The sequence below is a fragment of the Tursiops truncatus genome, chromosome 4 (assembly GCF_011762595.2).
Source record: "Tursiops truncatus isolate mTurTru1 chromosome 4, mTurTru1.mat.Y, whole genome shotgun sequence".
In the NCBI taxonomy this organism is placed as follows: domain Eukaryota; kingdom Metazoa; phylum Chordata; class Mammalia; order Artiodactyla; family Delphinidae; genus Tursiops; species Tursiops truncatus.
The window spans coordinates 49,764,372-49,779,564 of NC_047037.1; the positions used below are offsets into that span (position 1 = coordinate 49,764,372).

At 40.6% G+C, this 15,193-nt stretch overlaps 1 protein-coding gene across 9 annotated transcripts in view; it reads left to right on the forward strand.

The window, feature by feature from the left end:
• The window catches only part of FNDC3B (fibronectin type III domain containing 3B), a 358,227-nt gene that overhangs the window by 265,499 nt on the left and 77,535 nt on the right, over positions 1-15,193 (forward strand). For all 9 annotated transcript variants that reach the window (XM_033855478.2, XM_073803904.1, XM_019946223.3 and 6 more), the window contains 2 exons: positions 9,394-9,532; positions 12,572-12,625. In XM_033855478.2, the coding sequence (XP_033711369.1) occupies positions 9,394-9,532; positions 12,572-12,625 (193 nt within the window). The remainder of the gene's footprint in view (positions 1-9,393; positions 9,533-12,571; positions 12,626-15,193) is intronic.

The following is a 15,193-nucleotide window of genomic DNA, read 5'->3' on the forward strand; positions in this document are numbered from 1 at the left end:
TCCTTTAGGTGTAACGTTAGATTGTTTATTTGAGATTTTTCTTGTTTCTTGAGGTAGGATTGTATTGCTATAAACTTCCCTCTTAGAACTACTTTTGCTGCATCCCATAGGTTTTAGATCATCGTGTTTTCATTGTCATTTGTCTCTAAGTATTTTTATTTCCTCTTTGATTTCTTCAGTGATTTCTTGGTTATTTAGTAACATATTGTTTAGCCTCCATGTGTTTGTGTTTTTTACGTTTTTTTCCCCTGTAATTTATTTCTAATCTCACAGCATTGTGGTCAGAAAAGATGCTTGATATGACTTCAGTTTTCTTAAATTTACCGAGGCTTCATTTGTGACCCAAGATGTGATCTGTCCTGGAGAATGTTTTGTGTGCACTTGAAAAGAAAGTGTGTTTTGTTGTTTTCGGATGGAATGTCCTATAAATATAAATTAAATCTATCCTGGTCTGTTGTGTCATTTAAAGCTTGAGTTTCCTTATTAATTTTCTATCTTGATGATCTGTCCATTGGTATAAGTGAGGTGTTAAATTCCCCCACTGTTATTGTGTTACTGTTGATTTCCTCTTTTGTAGCTGTTAGCAGTTGCCTTATGTATTGAGGTACTCCTATGTTGGGTGTGTATATATTTATAATTGTTGTATCTTCTTCTTGGATTGATCCCTTGATCATTATGTCGTGTCCTTCCTTGTCTCTTGTAACATTCTTTATTTTAAAGTCTATTTTATCTGATATGAGTATTGCTACTCCCGCTTTCTTTTGATTTCCATTTGCATGGAATATCTTTTCCATCCCCTCACTTTCAGTCTGTATGTGTCCCCAGGTCTGAAGTGGGTCTCTTGTAGACAGCACATCTATGGGTCTTATTTTTGGTTGGAACATTTAATCCATTCACGTTTAAGGTAATTATTGATATGTATGTTCCTATTACCATTTTCTTAATTGTTTTGGGTTTGTTTTTGTAGGTCCTTTTCTTCTCTTGTGTTTCCCACTTAGAGAAGTTCCTTTAGCATTTGCTGTAGAGCTGGTCTGGTGGTGCTGAATTCTCTTAGCTTTTGCTTGTCTGTAAAGCTTTTGATTTCTCCGTTGAATCTGAATGAGATCCTTGCTGGGTAGAGTAATCTTGGTTGTAGGTTCTTCCCTTTCATCACTTTAAATATGTCATGCTACTTCCTTCTGGCTTGTAGAGTTTCTGCTGAGAAATCAGCTGTTAACCTTATGGGAGTTCCCTTGTATGTTATTTGTCATTTTTCCCTTGTTGCTTTTAATAATTTTTCTTTGTCTTTAATTTTTGTCAGTTTGATTATACTTTGTGTCTGGCATGTTTCTCCATGGGTTTATCCTGTGTGGGACTCTCTGTGCTTCCTGGACTTGGGTGGCTATTTGCTTTCCCATGTTAGGGATGTTTTTGACTATAATCTCTTCAAATATTTTCTCAGGTCCTTTCTCTTTTCTCCTTCTGGGACACATTATAGACGCGAATGTTGGTGTGTTTAATGTGGTCCCAGAGGTCTCTTAGGCTGTCTTCATTTCTTTTCATTCTTTTTTCTTTATTCTGTTCCACAGCAGTGAATTCCACCATTCTGTCTTCCAGGTCATTTATCCGTTCTTCTGCCTCAGTTATTCTGCTATTCATTCCTTCTAGTGTATTTTTCATTTTAGTTATTGTATTGTTCATCTCTGTTTGTTTGTTCTTTAATTCTTCTAGGTCTTTGTTAAACACTTCTGACATCTTCTTGATCTTTGCCTCCGTTCTTTTTCCGAGGTCCTGGATCATCTTCACTATCATTATTCTGAATTCTTTTTTCTGGAAGGTTGCCTATCTCCACTTCATTTAGTTGTTTTTCTGCGTTTTATCTTGTTCCTTCATCTGGTACATAGTCCCCTGCCTTTTCATTTTGTCTGTCTTTCAGTGTGGTTTTTGTTCCACAGGCTGCAGGATTGTAGTTCTTCTTGCTTCTGCTGTCTGCCCTCTGGTGGATGAGGATATCAAAGAGGCTTGTGCAAGCTTCCTGCTGGGAGGGACTGGTGGTGGGTAGAGCTGGGTTTTGCTCTGGTGGGCAGAGCTCAGTGAAACTTTAATCCACTTGTCTGCTGTTGGGTGGGACTAAGTTCCCTCCCTGTTGGTTGTTTGGCCCGAGGCGGCCCAGCACTGGAGTCTTCAGGCCCTTTGGTGGGGCTAATGGTGGACTCTGGGAAGGCTTAAGCCAAGGAGTACTTCCCAGAACTTCTGCTGCCAGTGTCCTTGTCCCCATGGTGAGCCAGAGCCACCCCCTGCCTCTGCAGGATACCCTCCAACACTAGCAGGTAAGTCTTGTTCAGTCTCCTGTGGGGTCACTACTCCTTTCCCCTGGGTCCTGATGCACACACTCCTTTGCGTGTGCCATCCAAGAGTGGAGTCTCTCTTTCCCCCAGTCCTGTTGAAGTCCTGTAATGAAATCCCTATAGCCTTCAAAGTCTGATCCTCTGGGAATTCCTCCTCCCATTGCCAGACCCCCAGCTTGGGAAGCCTGACATGGGGCTCAAAACCTTCACTCTAGTGGGTGGACTTCTGTGGTATAACTGTTCTCCAGTTTGTGAGTCACCCACCCAGCGGTTATGACTTTATTGTGATTGCACCCCTCCTACCATCTCATTGCGACTTCTCCTTTGTCTTTGGATGTAGGGTATCTTTTTTGGTGAGTTCCAGTGTCTTCCTGTCAATGATTGTTCAACAGTTACTTGTGATTCCGGTGCTCTCTCAAGAGGGAATGAACATATGTCCTATTGCGCCATCTTCCAGAACACATCGCTTTTAGTATTTTTAAAAAATTCTTTCCTAAGAAAAATGTCTACATACAGTCCCAATTGTAGTTACTTTGCCCTGGCTCTTCCACAGTCCATATAGATCATTCATTCCCTTTCCCTATACAGCCTTTCATTTTTCAAGCTAGAGAATACTCTTAACACTTCCAGCCCCTATGTAGAGTCAGTCTCTTCTGCCTTGAATTGCTTTGGGAGGCACCTTGTTGACATAGTAGGCAGACCTTGGAATTTGGAATTAATGACTCAGGCACTTACTGAGGGTATGTGATTAGGCAAGCCATGTAAGCTTCAATGTCCTTGTTTTCTCATTCATAAAATGAGGATAATAACGATACCAGCCTCAGAAAGATGGTGTGAGAGCAAATGAAATATATGTGCAAATCTATTATAAATCTATAACACCTATAAATGTTTTGTTTGTTTTGTTTTTCCAAAGTGGTTGCAGATTTTCCACACTAATCATAAAAAGGACTTCATGATGGAGTTTGACCATACCACTCATTATTTTATTGAGATAAAGATATATCATAATTGGAGCTGAAAAAAGCAGAGCAAAAATCTCTTTTTATGATGCAGTTAACATTCTCAAAATCTTAGTTCCAGGAATGTAAGCTTTTATCAACACAGTAGCCTCAAATATAATTTTAAATTTAATAGTCACCTATAAGGCCTCAAAAAGCTACATGGAAATATTTCCTAACTTTTCCACAACAGAAGCTCCAAACGAATTCCATTACTGTACACCTGCAAGATGAACAATTATATTTATTACCGTTTTCATTTGTACATTACCAATTTAGAAAGTGTCGCCTTATAGGAAGTCTGGAGAGCCAATGATAAAAACACATGTTTCTTGTAGCAGTGTCAAGCAGGCTGTATTCTCCTTCTAGTTGTTAATAGTGCACATTGACAAAGGCCTGCAGAAGTCTCTGTTCAGATCACTCTTCCGTAGAGTGAAAGGTTTCTTTCTCAGCTCAGGTACTGACATCTCACCTAGGGCTCCTTTCTTGATGCTCTTGGTTTTGCTATTCTGATTTCATCCCCTTCACATTGCTTGCTTGGTATCTTTATGGAATTCTTTTTCTGATTTTCAGTTTTTTCCTCCCTCCTGTTAGTGAGTATGGTCAGAGTTCACCAGTCAGATACACAACCATATTTTAAAGTAGCAGCCTCTCAGTCATGGAGTCCTGTCATTGAACTGTATAGTGCTTGGCATCAGTTCCTAGGCAAGAAGAGTTCTTGAATTCTACTTGCCATCATCTCACTGTTATTGGGAATAATTTATTAAGAGACCAGTGGCATCCTTGAGACGGTGCTATAGGTTATGTGTCTGTAGCTGTTCAGATCGGCGCTTGCTATGCCCTTTAGTCCAAATTCCACATTGAAAATTGTATCCTGAGACATTTCAGGTTTTAAAGATTATTTTCCTCACTTTTTGCTATGTATTTTCGTGTCATTCCTCCACATCTATCTGACCACTTTTTTTTTTCTCCTAGTGATTGAGGAAAGTAATTCATCAATAATTCCTCTATTATGTTGATTTAAAAAATTTACGTGTTGGGTCCTGGGTTATTTTTATTAAAGTCATCACTTTTATATTAGTTTCCCAGTTCTTACACAGATTGCTTTTTTTGGTTTAATGTTGGCTGAATGTTTAAAAGGAATCAATTTGTAATTGTCAAAGTGTATTTATTCAGTGTTTCCATATAGGGTATTTTGTTATGGAATGATGCCACCAATGCAGAATCTCCTCTGTGTCTGTGTGTGTGTGTTGAGGAAGAGAGAGGAATGAGAAAAATCCAACACATACATACATACAAATAAATAACATTCTGTTTTATAATACTTAGGCATAAGTATGTAACTTTACAATCACAAACATTTATATATTCATTTATTTATACACATACAAAGAAAAGCATATTCCTCTTTTTTTTTTTTTTTTTTTTTGCGGTACGCGGGCCTCTCACTGCTGTGGCCTCTCCTGCCGCGGAGCACAGGCTCCGGACGCGCAGGCCCAGCGGCCATGGCTCACGGGCCCAGCTGCTCCGCGGCACGTGGGATCCTCCCGGACTGGGGCATGAACCCACGCCCCCTGCATGGGCAGGCGGACCCTCAACCACTGCGCCACCAGGGAAGCCCGCATATTCCTCTTTCAATTGGTAGTTTTATAATTAATAGTCGCATTGAAACAATCATTTTACTGTGAAAGTCAAGAATTTATATTTTTATCAATGATAGGATAATCAGGAATTTGAGTGTTGGAATGGATAGCAATTTCAATGCAGAATTTGAGGCCGTTTTCCAGTCATTGTCATAAACAATTTGGCAAAGAGGTTGCCGAGAGATGATATCATGTAATAACATTTCCCAGAAAAATTATGTGATGAAACAATCCAAAAATATGTGGTTGACCAGCTCAGTGTGGAGTTATGAAATAGGTGTTATTTTTTTTTTTAACATCTTTATTGGAGTATATTTACTTTACAGTGGTGTGTTAGCTTCTGCTTTATAACAAAGTGAATAAGCTATACGTACACTTATATCCCCATATCCCCTCCCTCTTGCGTCTCCCTCCCACCCTCCCTATCCCACCCCTCTAGGTGGTCACAAAGCACCGAGCTGATCTCCCTGTGCTATGCAGCTGCTTCCCACTAGCTATCTATTTTTTATTTCGTAGTGTATATGTGTCCATGCCACTCTCTCACTTCCTCCCAGCTTACCCTTCCCCCTCCCCGTGTCCTCAAGTCCATTCTCTACGTCTGCGTCTTTATTCCTGTCTTGCACCTAGGTTCCTCAGAACCATTTTTTTTTGGTTCCATATATATGTGTTAGCATACGGTATTTGTTTTTCTCTTTCTGACTTATTTCACTCTGCGTGACAGACTCTAGGTCCATTCACGAAATAGGTGTTATTGACTAGAAATTGCAGCTCCTGGTATGTTACAGACGTGCTGGAGGAAAGGGGAGGCAAATTTCTGAAATTCTTGGAGCACCTGTTCCATACACATTTAGTTGGTACTTAAACTGAAACAAATGTGCAAACCCAACACAAGATTAGTTATATCCTTAGAAAAGTGTATTCCTCTTTGCTGGTATAAATGCTAAAAGAACTGAATTGTTTGCTGATATATTTAACTTAGGACACTCGTCCTACTCCACAGATCTTCCTGTCATATCGTGGTATTTAGAGAAAACACATCACCATCGTGTGAGAAACATGATTGCAACATGCTTCAAAATGTAATGTCATTTACAGAGACTTTTCTGTGAAAATTACTGGTAAAAGCGGAGCAGGTAGTTATTACAGTTATTAGTTGCTATCTATTTACTGAACAATTTGAATTGACAGATGTAATCATGAGGTACTTAGATATCATGTCAAGTTTTAGGTACTGAGTGCAGCACATTTATATTGCCACGTGAAATAGATCTTGTTTCCTTTGCAGACAGACTTTTTACAAGTGCAGAGCATTGACTCCTCATTTAGACAAACTATAACATTCTCTGAGTTTAAAGACAAGGGCACTAACTCCTGCCGACCCGTACAACTGTCCGTCCTCAAGTACCCCAGATTTTTACTTGTGCTATCAGGTTCCTTCGTTCCTACTGTCATCCTCCCAACCTGGCTGTCAGGAGCCTCCTTCTCTCGTGTTTCTCTAGCCCGATAAGTATGGATTTGTGACTCCAAGAATCTCATTGAAAAGAAAGAATGAACTTGACTGAGTCCAGCTCTCCCCAGATAACTAACTGCGGTCTGCTAGTCCTTGGCAGGCCCTTTCCCTACCTCCTTTCCTCTGCTCTGTTACCCAATGGATTTTTTTTTTTTTTTTACCCAATGGATTTTTGGTGCTGACTGTTTTTGTGGATATTTAGGACTTGGTCTGTCTGAGTATAGTCTGAATTCATAAGCAAATGCCTAGTGACTGCAACATGAGATACCTCCTGGGAACGGAAGGGGGGAAAGAGGATTGGGTAAAAGGCAGGGAAAAAGCAATCTCAATTCCGGGGAGCAGTAGGGAGTGGTGGGGACTCTGAACTGGACAGCACTTGCCCATCTAAAGGGGGAGCTGCTCTCAGTTTCATTTAATTCCCGTCATTCAGGTCTGCAGCTCAGTGTTGCTAGAACTTCTGGTTTTTAAGAGAAGGCAGAGGTTCATTTTTTTCAACGAGAGATCTCCATTTTTTTTCAGCATTGGCTTAATTTTTAACTTTGTGTTTCTGAAGATTTCAGTTATAGTCAAAAGTGGACAGTAATTTAATGAACTCTCATATACCCACCACCCAACTTTTTATTTCCTTGGTGCCTTCTGCTACGCCCTCCCCAACAGTTATTTTGAAGTAAAGTCCGGTCATCATATTATTTCACCTGCGAACCACATTACCATCATCACACACCCCATGCCCATCCAAAATAAACAAAAATGGTAAATTCCTTCATGTCTTTAAAATCCAGACACTGTTCCCATTTCCTCAACTGTCCTAAAAATGAAGGTTTTATTTCTTCAGTTTGTTGTAATTGGAATTCAGATGTGGTTTGAGTATTGTGTTTGGCTTATAGCTCTTACATTTCTTTTAAGCTATAGGTTTTCCCTCCATCCCTTTTTTCTCTTCTTGCAATTTATTTGTTGGAATACATTTTTTTTTTGTCCTGTAGACTTTTCCACACTGTGAATTAGCCTGATTGTATCCTGTAGTGTTGCTTAATAATGTTCTCTCCATGTTTCCTATAAAGCAGTGAAGAGGCTTAATCAGATACAGGTTCAGTTTTTCTGGCAGGGATTTTATAGATAGTGGCATGGTCTCTCATTAGGAGTGCATGTCTCTTTTTTGGTGATCGTTGTCTATGTCCTTTAATTCATAGGTGGCAGTAATATTTTAAAACACTATATTCCTTCCCTCCCCCCACACGTATTTTGGGCAAAATACAGTCGATAAGCCATCAGTTGGAGAATTCAACGGATCTGTTAAAGTTCAGGCTGGAACCCTGCCCATGTCTGGAACATTCTGTGATTCATTTTTAAGTAACTTAACGCCCAGTGAACCTGTCCTGATACACGGAAATGATCTTGCCAACTCTCCTGTTTCATTTTCTGTTACCATGTTCCTACTTACAGTGAATGCAAAAAGGAGCGTTTCTGTCATCAGGTTGGGTGAAGAGCATCCTAATGAGAGGTATCTTTTGTTTGGATCAAATATCACGGTGTCCTCCCCTAAGGCAAACAAGTCAAATATCCAGTAAATATGTATCTTACCTTTTAGAATGGAAGGTAGGCATGTCTGTTAGGACTTTCGACTTGCATGGCCTCTATAAATATTTTGTGGTGGACTTCAGGTGTATGATTTTTAAAATCCTTTCTCCTCAGTTAGGTCCTATTTTCCATAATGTTATCTGTAGCTGTTATTTATTCCTTGGGTAGAGTGAGGGGAAGTGGACTGCAGGATGAATAGGACAGTAGGGAATATAGTATAGCAGTTAGATCTCCATGACTGAGTACAATTGATCCAACTTTCTAGCTGTGTAGCTTTGGGAAATTTACTTCACCTCTCTAGTCTGAGTGTTCTTCTGTCTTTAATGGCAGCTCATAAAGAGTTGTTAAGAATTAAGGACTTGATGTACTTACAAATTCTGAATAGCTTAATCCGTGCATCTTCTTTAGGCAGCAAAGATTCCTTTGTTGTCTTTTTAAAAGAGTATGTTTTCAAGGTTTCTTTTTAATGCCCAATATTTAAAAAATGAAAAAGTAGAAAAGAAGATGGTAAAAATCAGCATAATCCTATTTTGTGCTATTTGAAAGGAGTGTAGTTTTATAATAGTGTGTTATATGCTTTTTCTTCCACAGCTTCTCTGGAGAAATCAGGTCCATATGTTGAGTATTGAGCCAGGCATTTTAATGTGCAGAATGCACATCCTTCATCTTGGCTCCAGGTGTAAGAGTTAGATGTTCACATGGATAAACTGTACCTGAACTGTACCATGTTTTTAATGAATTAGAAGAGAGATGCATTTGGCAGTAGCGAGCCTGTTTCTGTGTGTGAAATGTCCTTATTTCTACCTAAATATCTGCAGTATTATCAACAGTTCAAAGATGATATCTACTTTGTTGTTTGTACTTCTACCTCTCTCTCTCAGTTTGTGGACTCTCATCACTGCTTCTTGTCTCCTTTGGCCCAACCGTTATCTGTACTTTTAGCCTTTTTCCAGACAAAGTCAACCAGAGAGTGCCTTGATGGATTTTCGAATATATACTTGGAGGCCATTTTGGGGAATAAGTATATTTCCTTATTGAGCATATTCTTTTCCAGTCAGTAGACTCTGCCTGTCTTAAATGGGGCTGGGTGGCTCTGACAGTTAGTGGGAGGAGAGAACGCATTGAGACACATCGCCTGCTGGGATGATTTTCCCCTGAAAATGCTGACCATAGTTAGGTCAGGACAAGACCAGTAAAGAGGAATAAGGGTCATGGTGTGTACTACATAAGAAATTCTGTTCTCTGTGGAAGGTCCTGGGGCAAAGCTGAGATAAAAACCCCGGTCTTCTGTGATGGGCCTCTGCCACTGACTGTATTTGTCTGTCTGTTTTCAGGGTATATGCTATGTACAATTCCGTAAAGGGATCCTGCTCTGAGCCGGTTAGCTTCACCACCCACAGCTGCGCACCCGAGTGTCCTTTCCCGCCTAAGCTGGCACACAGGAGCAAAAGTTCACTAACCTTGCAGTGGAAGGTGGGTAGCACAAAGTGGCAGGAATATTCTGAAGTCTGTAGCCATTTGAAACGTTTATTTAGCAGTATTCCAGTTTGGTGATGGTGTTTCATTTTCTGCATAGTGACTATGTGAAACAAATTATAATGATATCAAAAGTTGCCGTCTCTATAAAAATTGGGCAAAAGGATGGGAGAGGGAACTGTGAAATCAAGTTTTAGCTTTCTTTTCAGGGTCATGAGCAACACTTTATAAGTGATATAAATACTTAAGATACCTAAATGTCATCACTTTCTGATAGTTTAACTCATTGCAGTAGACATTTGAGGACTTGAGTAAAACGTTTTTGTGAAGAAAGATTTAGAGATAAAGTAGGTTTATGGGTCCATTGGCTTCTTTCAGTGGTGACTCTGCAATGTCTAATATTTAAAACTGCCTAGAATGTTTAGTGTTCTAAACTACATTAAGGTTTCATTAATTTTGACTAATTAGGCCTTAGGTCAGTTAGGATTACTAATTATTTTTTTAACATCTGAATCATGTAGTAGTTTTCATGAAATACAACTTTTTGGCTACAAATAACTCTCGTTAAAGAGAGGTCCTTAAAGTAGTATATCATTGACTTATCAGTCACAGTTGTGTGTTTGTAAGAAAATAGTAGATTATGTTATCAATCTCTATAGTAATTATTTCTGTATATTTATACTTTAAAATATAGTTCAAAATGTAAAATTTATAGAGGTAGAGATAATAAAGATTTGTGGTATCGGGGGAAAACACTGATGTGCAAATAAGATGACTAGGGAGATTCCTTATTGGTGAACAAATACTTTGTTCTTTTGTTCTTAGACCAGAGGGTCAAATTTATCTTGGGAGTTGATAAAAGCAGTTGAGAGTAGTGGTTAGCAACAAAGCATGGACTTCTGTAGACCCCTCTCGTAGCCAGTGGCCAACATTGAGTGTGTTATTTGGACAAAGGCAAAGTTGTAGAATCTGAACTATTTTATTTTCCTTCCTGGCTTCCAGGGATAATCCAGGTCAGTGATTCCCTACCTTTTCAGAGTTTTAACACCCAACTGGTCATCATTGTTTAAGTCCTTGGAGCATATACGTCCAGTTTAAAATGTGTTCTGTATTTATACATATACGTATGTAAATATATCTTAAGGAAAGAGTTAAAATCCATTTTGTTTGCAAAGTATAAGAAATCTTAAAGATTACCAGAGGGACCCTGGGGTCTTATAAACCTAAAGTTGGGAATCACTGATACATACTCTGCTTAAAACCTGGATGAAATTCGGGCCTCAGGCAGACCAGCAACTTCTAGAAAAAGATTTCTTACTAGGAGGAAAATGTTTCACAATTTCTTTCTCCCTTTATTTAATTGTAAATCAGAAGCGTATTATTGTTCCATTCAGTTACGTGCAAACTTGAAAGTTCTGGATTCAGTTCAGTTTTCATGTTCTTAGAACAGATTTTCCAATAACGGTGCTCCAGTTGGGGGTACAAGGACAGGGCGACCATGCTCTGGCTGCCCCCCTGTCCTTGAAGCCACCAAGACACTGAGAGAGCTCAGGGCCCTCTAATGTCATCCAGTTAGCGCCAGGAGATAGGGCAACACAAACACCAGGGGCTGTGTCCCCACCCTCAAGGAATCAGGGACTCGGTGGTGGGGCAGGACATCAGAAAGGAATATATGAGCATCATAAATGTAGTTCTTACCTGAGAAATGGGTTCTCAGCTAAAACCTTGATTTTGTCCGTTATTTAGACCTTTAAATGTAACCCTATCCTTTCTCCCAAATCGAGCCCACAAAAGCCTGAAATTACAGTTTAGTCGAACATACATCACTCACGTGTAATTGGGGCTTGGAACTCTAAGATTATATGACTCAGAAGAAAGAAGGAGGAAGGAAGGAAAGGCCAGGGTGAAGAGTTTCTTTATTAATTAATATTTACTGAGCCCTCGATGTTAATACATTTATTATTAACAATAATAATGCAACAGCTACTGTTTACTGACGGCTTCCTGTAACACCGGGGCAGTTTAGTAAGTGATTTACATATATTCTCCCAATTCCTTATCACACCCATCCATTCTTGGAATAAGAAACTAAGCATTGTTATTAAGCAACTTACATCAGACCACTTGTGACAGACAGCCGAGAGGGGCTTCAGTGTAGCTCTGGTGACCTGGCTGCCTTTGCTGGGGGCAGGTCACCACATTCTATGGGGCCCTGGCTCTTTTCCTGGGAAGAGCCAGGCCCAGGTGCGTTTGTGCTTGGGAGACATCATCCTACTACCTTAGTGCTGTGAGTGACTCCACAGTAGCACCCCCTTCTGGCAGCTCTGACCCTACAAAGCACTCTTTTCTCCAGAGTTCTTTACTCCTCTTCCCATTGTCCAAAGCCTGCTTTCTCAGTAAAGCAGATCTCAGCATGCTTTTAGGAGGAAAGCAAATGATGAAACTTCTTTTTGCTAATATGCTAAGGGCTAATTGCCCCTGGTAATCTATCCGGGAGATCCTGGTTTTTCTCATTTTTTTAAAAAAGGGCAACCTTAATGCCACAGAAGGCTTTCTAATCTTATACTCTTAAAACAACAAAAACTGTATGGGGGAAGTTACAAAAATATGGACTTTAGACTCTTGAACCTAGGGTGGGTCAGCTTTATCTTATCAGACCCCAAACAGTGTCTGTGTTTCTCCCCTGTCTTTTTTCTCCTCCACCCTTGAATTTAACATGCCTCTTAAAAGTTTTATCCCCGGAGGAGGAAGTAGGGCACCAGGTGAATGTAAAGGTAGAGGTGGTGGGGAAGGGGGGCTTGGCTGTTCGTGGGGTACAATTTATTAATAGTGGGGCGCTCTCTACTAGCTGACTTGTAATAAAATTGGTTTTGTGATAATGTTTGAAGAAGCAAATACAGGAGGTATCCAGGGTTATCCCCCTGCAGGGAGAGTACAGTACTAGCATGGACATTGTATTTGAACCAAGTGGAGAGCTCATAACTTTTAACTGTGAACAACTTTCTCTAATCTCATTTTATTTATTTATTTTTTTAGGCACCAATTGACAACGGTTCAAAAATCACCAACTACCTTTTAGAATGGGATGAGGTAATCATATTTTTATGTTCATCCATCTAAAACACCTTTTAAAAATGAAATTGCTGAACAAATGTCATTTTATTCTTTTTTGAAGATATGCTAAACACATGGAAAAAATAATGTAAGTAGAGAAAAATTTAAACCAATAGTTATTGACTGTGGAAAATGAAGATGGACTGAAGTGTAGTGAATTGTGCATTAAAACATATTTACATGACTTATTTGCAAGACATGCTACTGAAAGAAAAGATAGGATCTTATCTATTTTGGAGACCCTAGTGTCTGACCAAGAATTGACTTATTTGTTATCTTGAGTGCCCAGGGCCAGCCTGCATAGATGGTTTCCATAAGGTAAACCACACTGCAGCCTGGGAAGCCTAGTTTGTTTCTCTGTGGGAGCAGGGCAGGGGAGACGACAGCACCTGGAGGTCTCACCCACCTGCGAGCACCCTACTGGCTAGACCATCCTCGAAGGGGGGTGCCCCCTTTGCTGTTTCTGTCACCAGAGGCCTTGGATGGTAACCGTGGTGAAGTCTTCTTACACTCTAGGCCACTCTCTGCTGAACGGTGACCCCTTGCTTTCCTGGCCTCACTAACACTGTACAGAATCTCAGGCAGGAACACGGGATGCAGAAATCTTCTGTTTCTAAAAAGCAATGATACTATTCTTGTATATCTTAATTCCGTTCATTCATTTACCTGTGTTTTATTCTCTTTCTGTGATCAAGCAAACAGACTAAGGATTTTAAGAATAGGAAATGTTGACTTTGGAGAGTAATGCAAGTTAACTAGTCTTTGTGACTTAAATTTAGGGGCCCTGAAAGATTCAGAACACAGGCTTAGGCAAAAAGCCACTTGTCAAGTGTGGGAAAAATATTTTAACCCAATGTAAAATGAAAACGGATGAAATTCTCAGGACGAAATTTTGATGTGGGAAGGGGGCTCTTTGTCACTTTTTGCAGAAGCATATTTTCCCATCTGGGTTGCATCTGAACAGCTAGAGTTCCAAGTTACCAAAGACAATGATCTATTGTTCTTAGGATCCTTGTGAGTAGTTCCTATGTACAGATTGGTGAAATCTCAGACTTAACCAGTATATTTTACAGATTAGGTGGATTTCATTTTAAGGCGGCTTGATTGGAAAGTGAAACCACCCCCTATGGCCCTTGTGGTTGAGGTTTTATATCAAGATAGAGTTTACCTAGTAAAGAGGAGCTTTTTTCCTCTCCATATCTTCTCAGAGCACTGGTGAGAGAGAGAGAGTGTGTGTGTGTGTGTGTGTGTGTGTGTGTGTGTGTGTGTGTGTGTGTGTGTGTCTGTCTGTCTGTCTCCTGTGTTTTTGGCTGCTTCTCTGTCTTGGACCATGGCTTCATAAGTTAAGTAAGGTCAGTGGGAAACCTCAAGAAAAACCCAGGTGCTGCAGGAAATAGTAATGGTGACTCAGTTGTTGGCCACCTTACCTTTGAATTTGACTTTAAAGTGTCCTGGCATGATGCTGGGAGGAAACATGCTACAGCCTCCCATGAAATGGAGAAGCTCTGTCTGATGATCATTTGTACTCAGTAGGACCCACTATGGACGAGTGACCACAGAATGTGAAGTTGTTTATTTTGGGCCTTCTCCTGCCTTTCCCGTCCTTGCTCTCCTTCCATCTTGCCCTCACTTCCATCCTAATTCTTCTGTCTTCCCCTTTCCTCTTTATATTCCCTCCCACCTTTGAATGCCTGTTGGTGTCGGTTCTGGTGAGCTTTCCTGGAAATTCCAGGCTAATTGACTATAGGCCTTTTGCCAACACAGGAATCCTTTTATGTCCTGTGGCTTAATATTCTTCAAGGAAGAAAATCAAATGTACAAACAGAGAACAACATCTGACCTGCAGCAAGTGAGAGCACGTGAGGCGCTGGCTCTCCCTCCAAAACCTTCTGCTGGTGGTGTCTGCGCCAGGTGCACCTGGTACAAGTCTCCTTCCAGACCGTGCCCTGGTGGAGAATGGTGGGGCAGGAGAACAGGAGGGGTGTTCAGCTGAAGTTCCTCCCCCCACGCCCAACCCTTTCCACAGCCAGAGCTCGCCTCTCCCAGCCATGCCCTCATGGCCTCTCTGGCACCCAGGGGGCTGTAGAAACAAGCTTAAAGGGCAGAAAGGTGGGTGGGTGCACAAGGGAGCAGATCCCCGCCTGAGAGGGAAGCAGGTATTGTTCAGTCTCGAAGAAGCTTTTGTTCAGGAGTCTCACCCCACCCCATTCCTGCTGTGGCACCTGGTCTGAGAATCACAGCTTGGGGTGAGGTGACCCCATCTACATACATGCACCACGAATGTCTCATCCCATATTTTTATTATATCAGCCCTGGCTAGAGTTCCCAGAATTTATTCTTTTGCTCAATTTTGTTTTAAACATTTATTTCATTTATTTTTTATTTTTTTGGCTGCGTCAGGTCTTAGTTGCGGTACACAGGATCTTCATTGGGCACACGGGCTCTTCGTTGTGGCACACAGGCTTCTCTCTAGTTGTAGCATGCAGGTTTGCTTTCTGTAGTTGAGGCGCAGGCTCAGTAGTTGTGGCACGCGGTCTTAGTCAC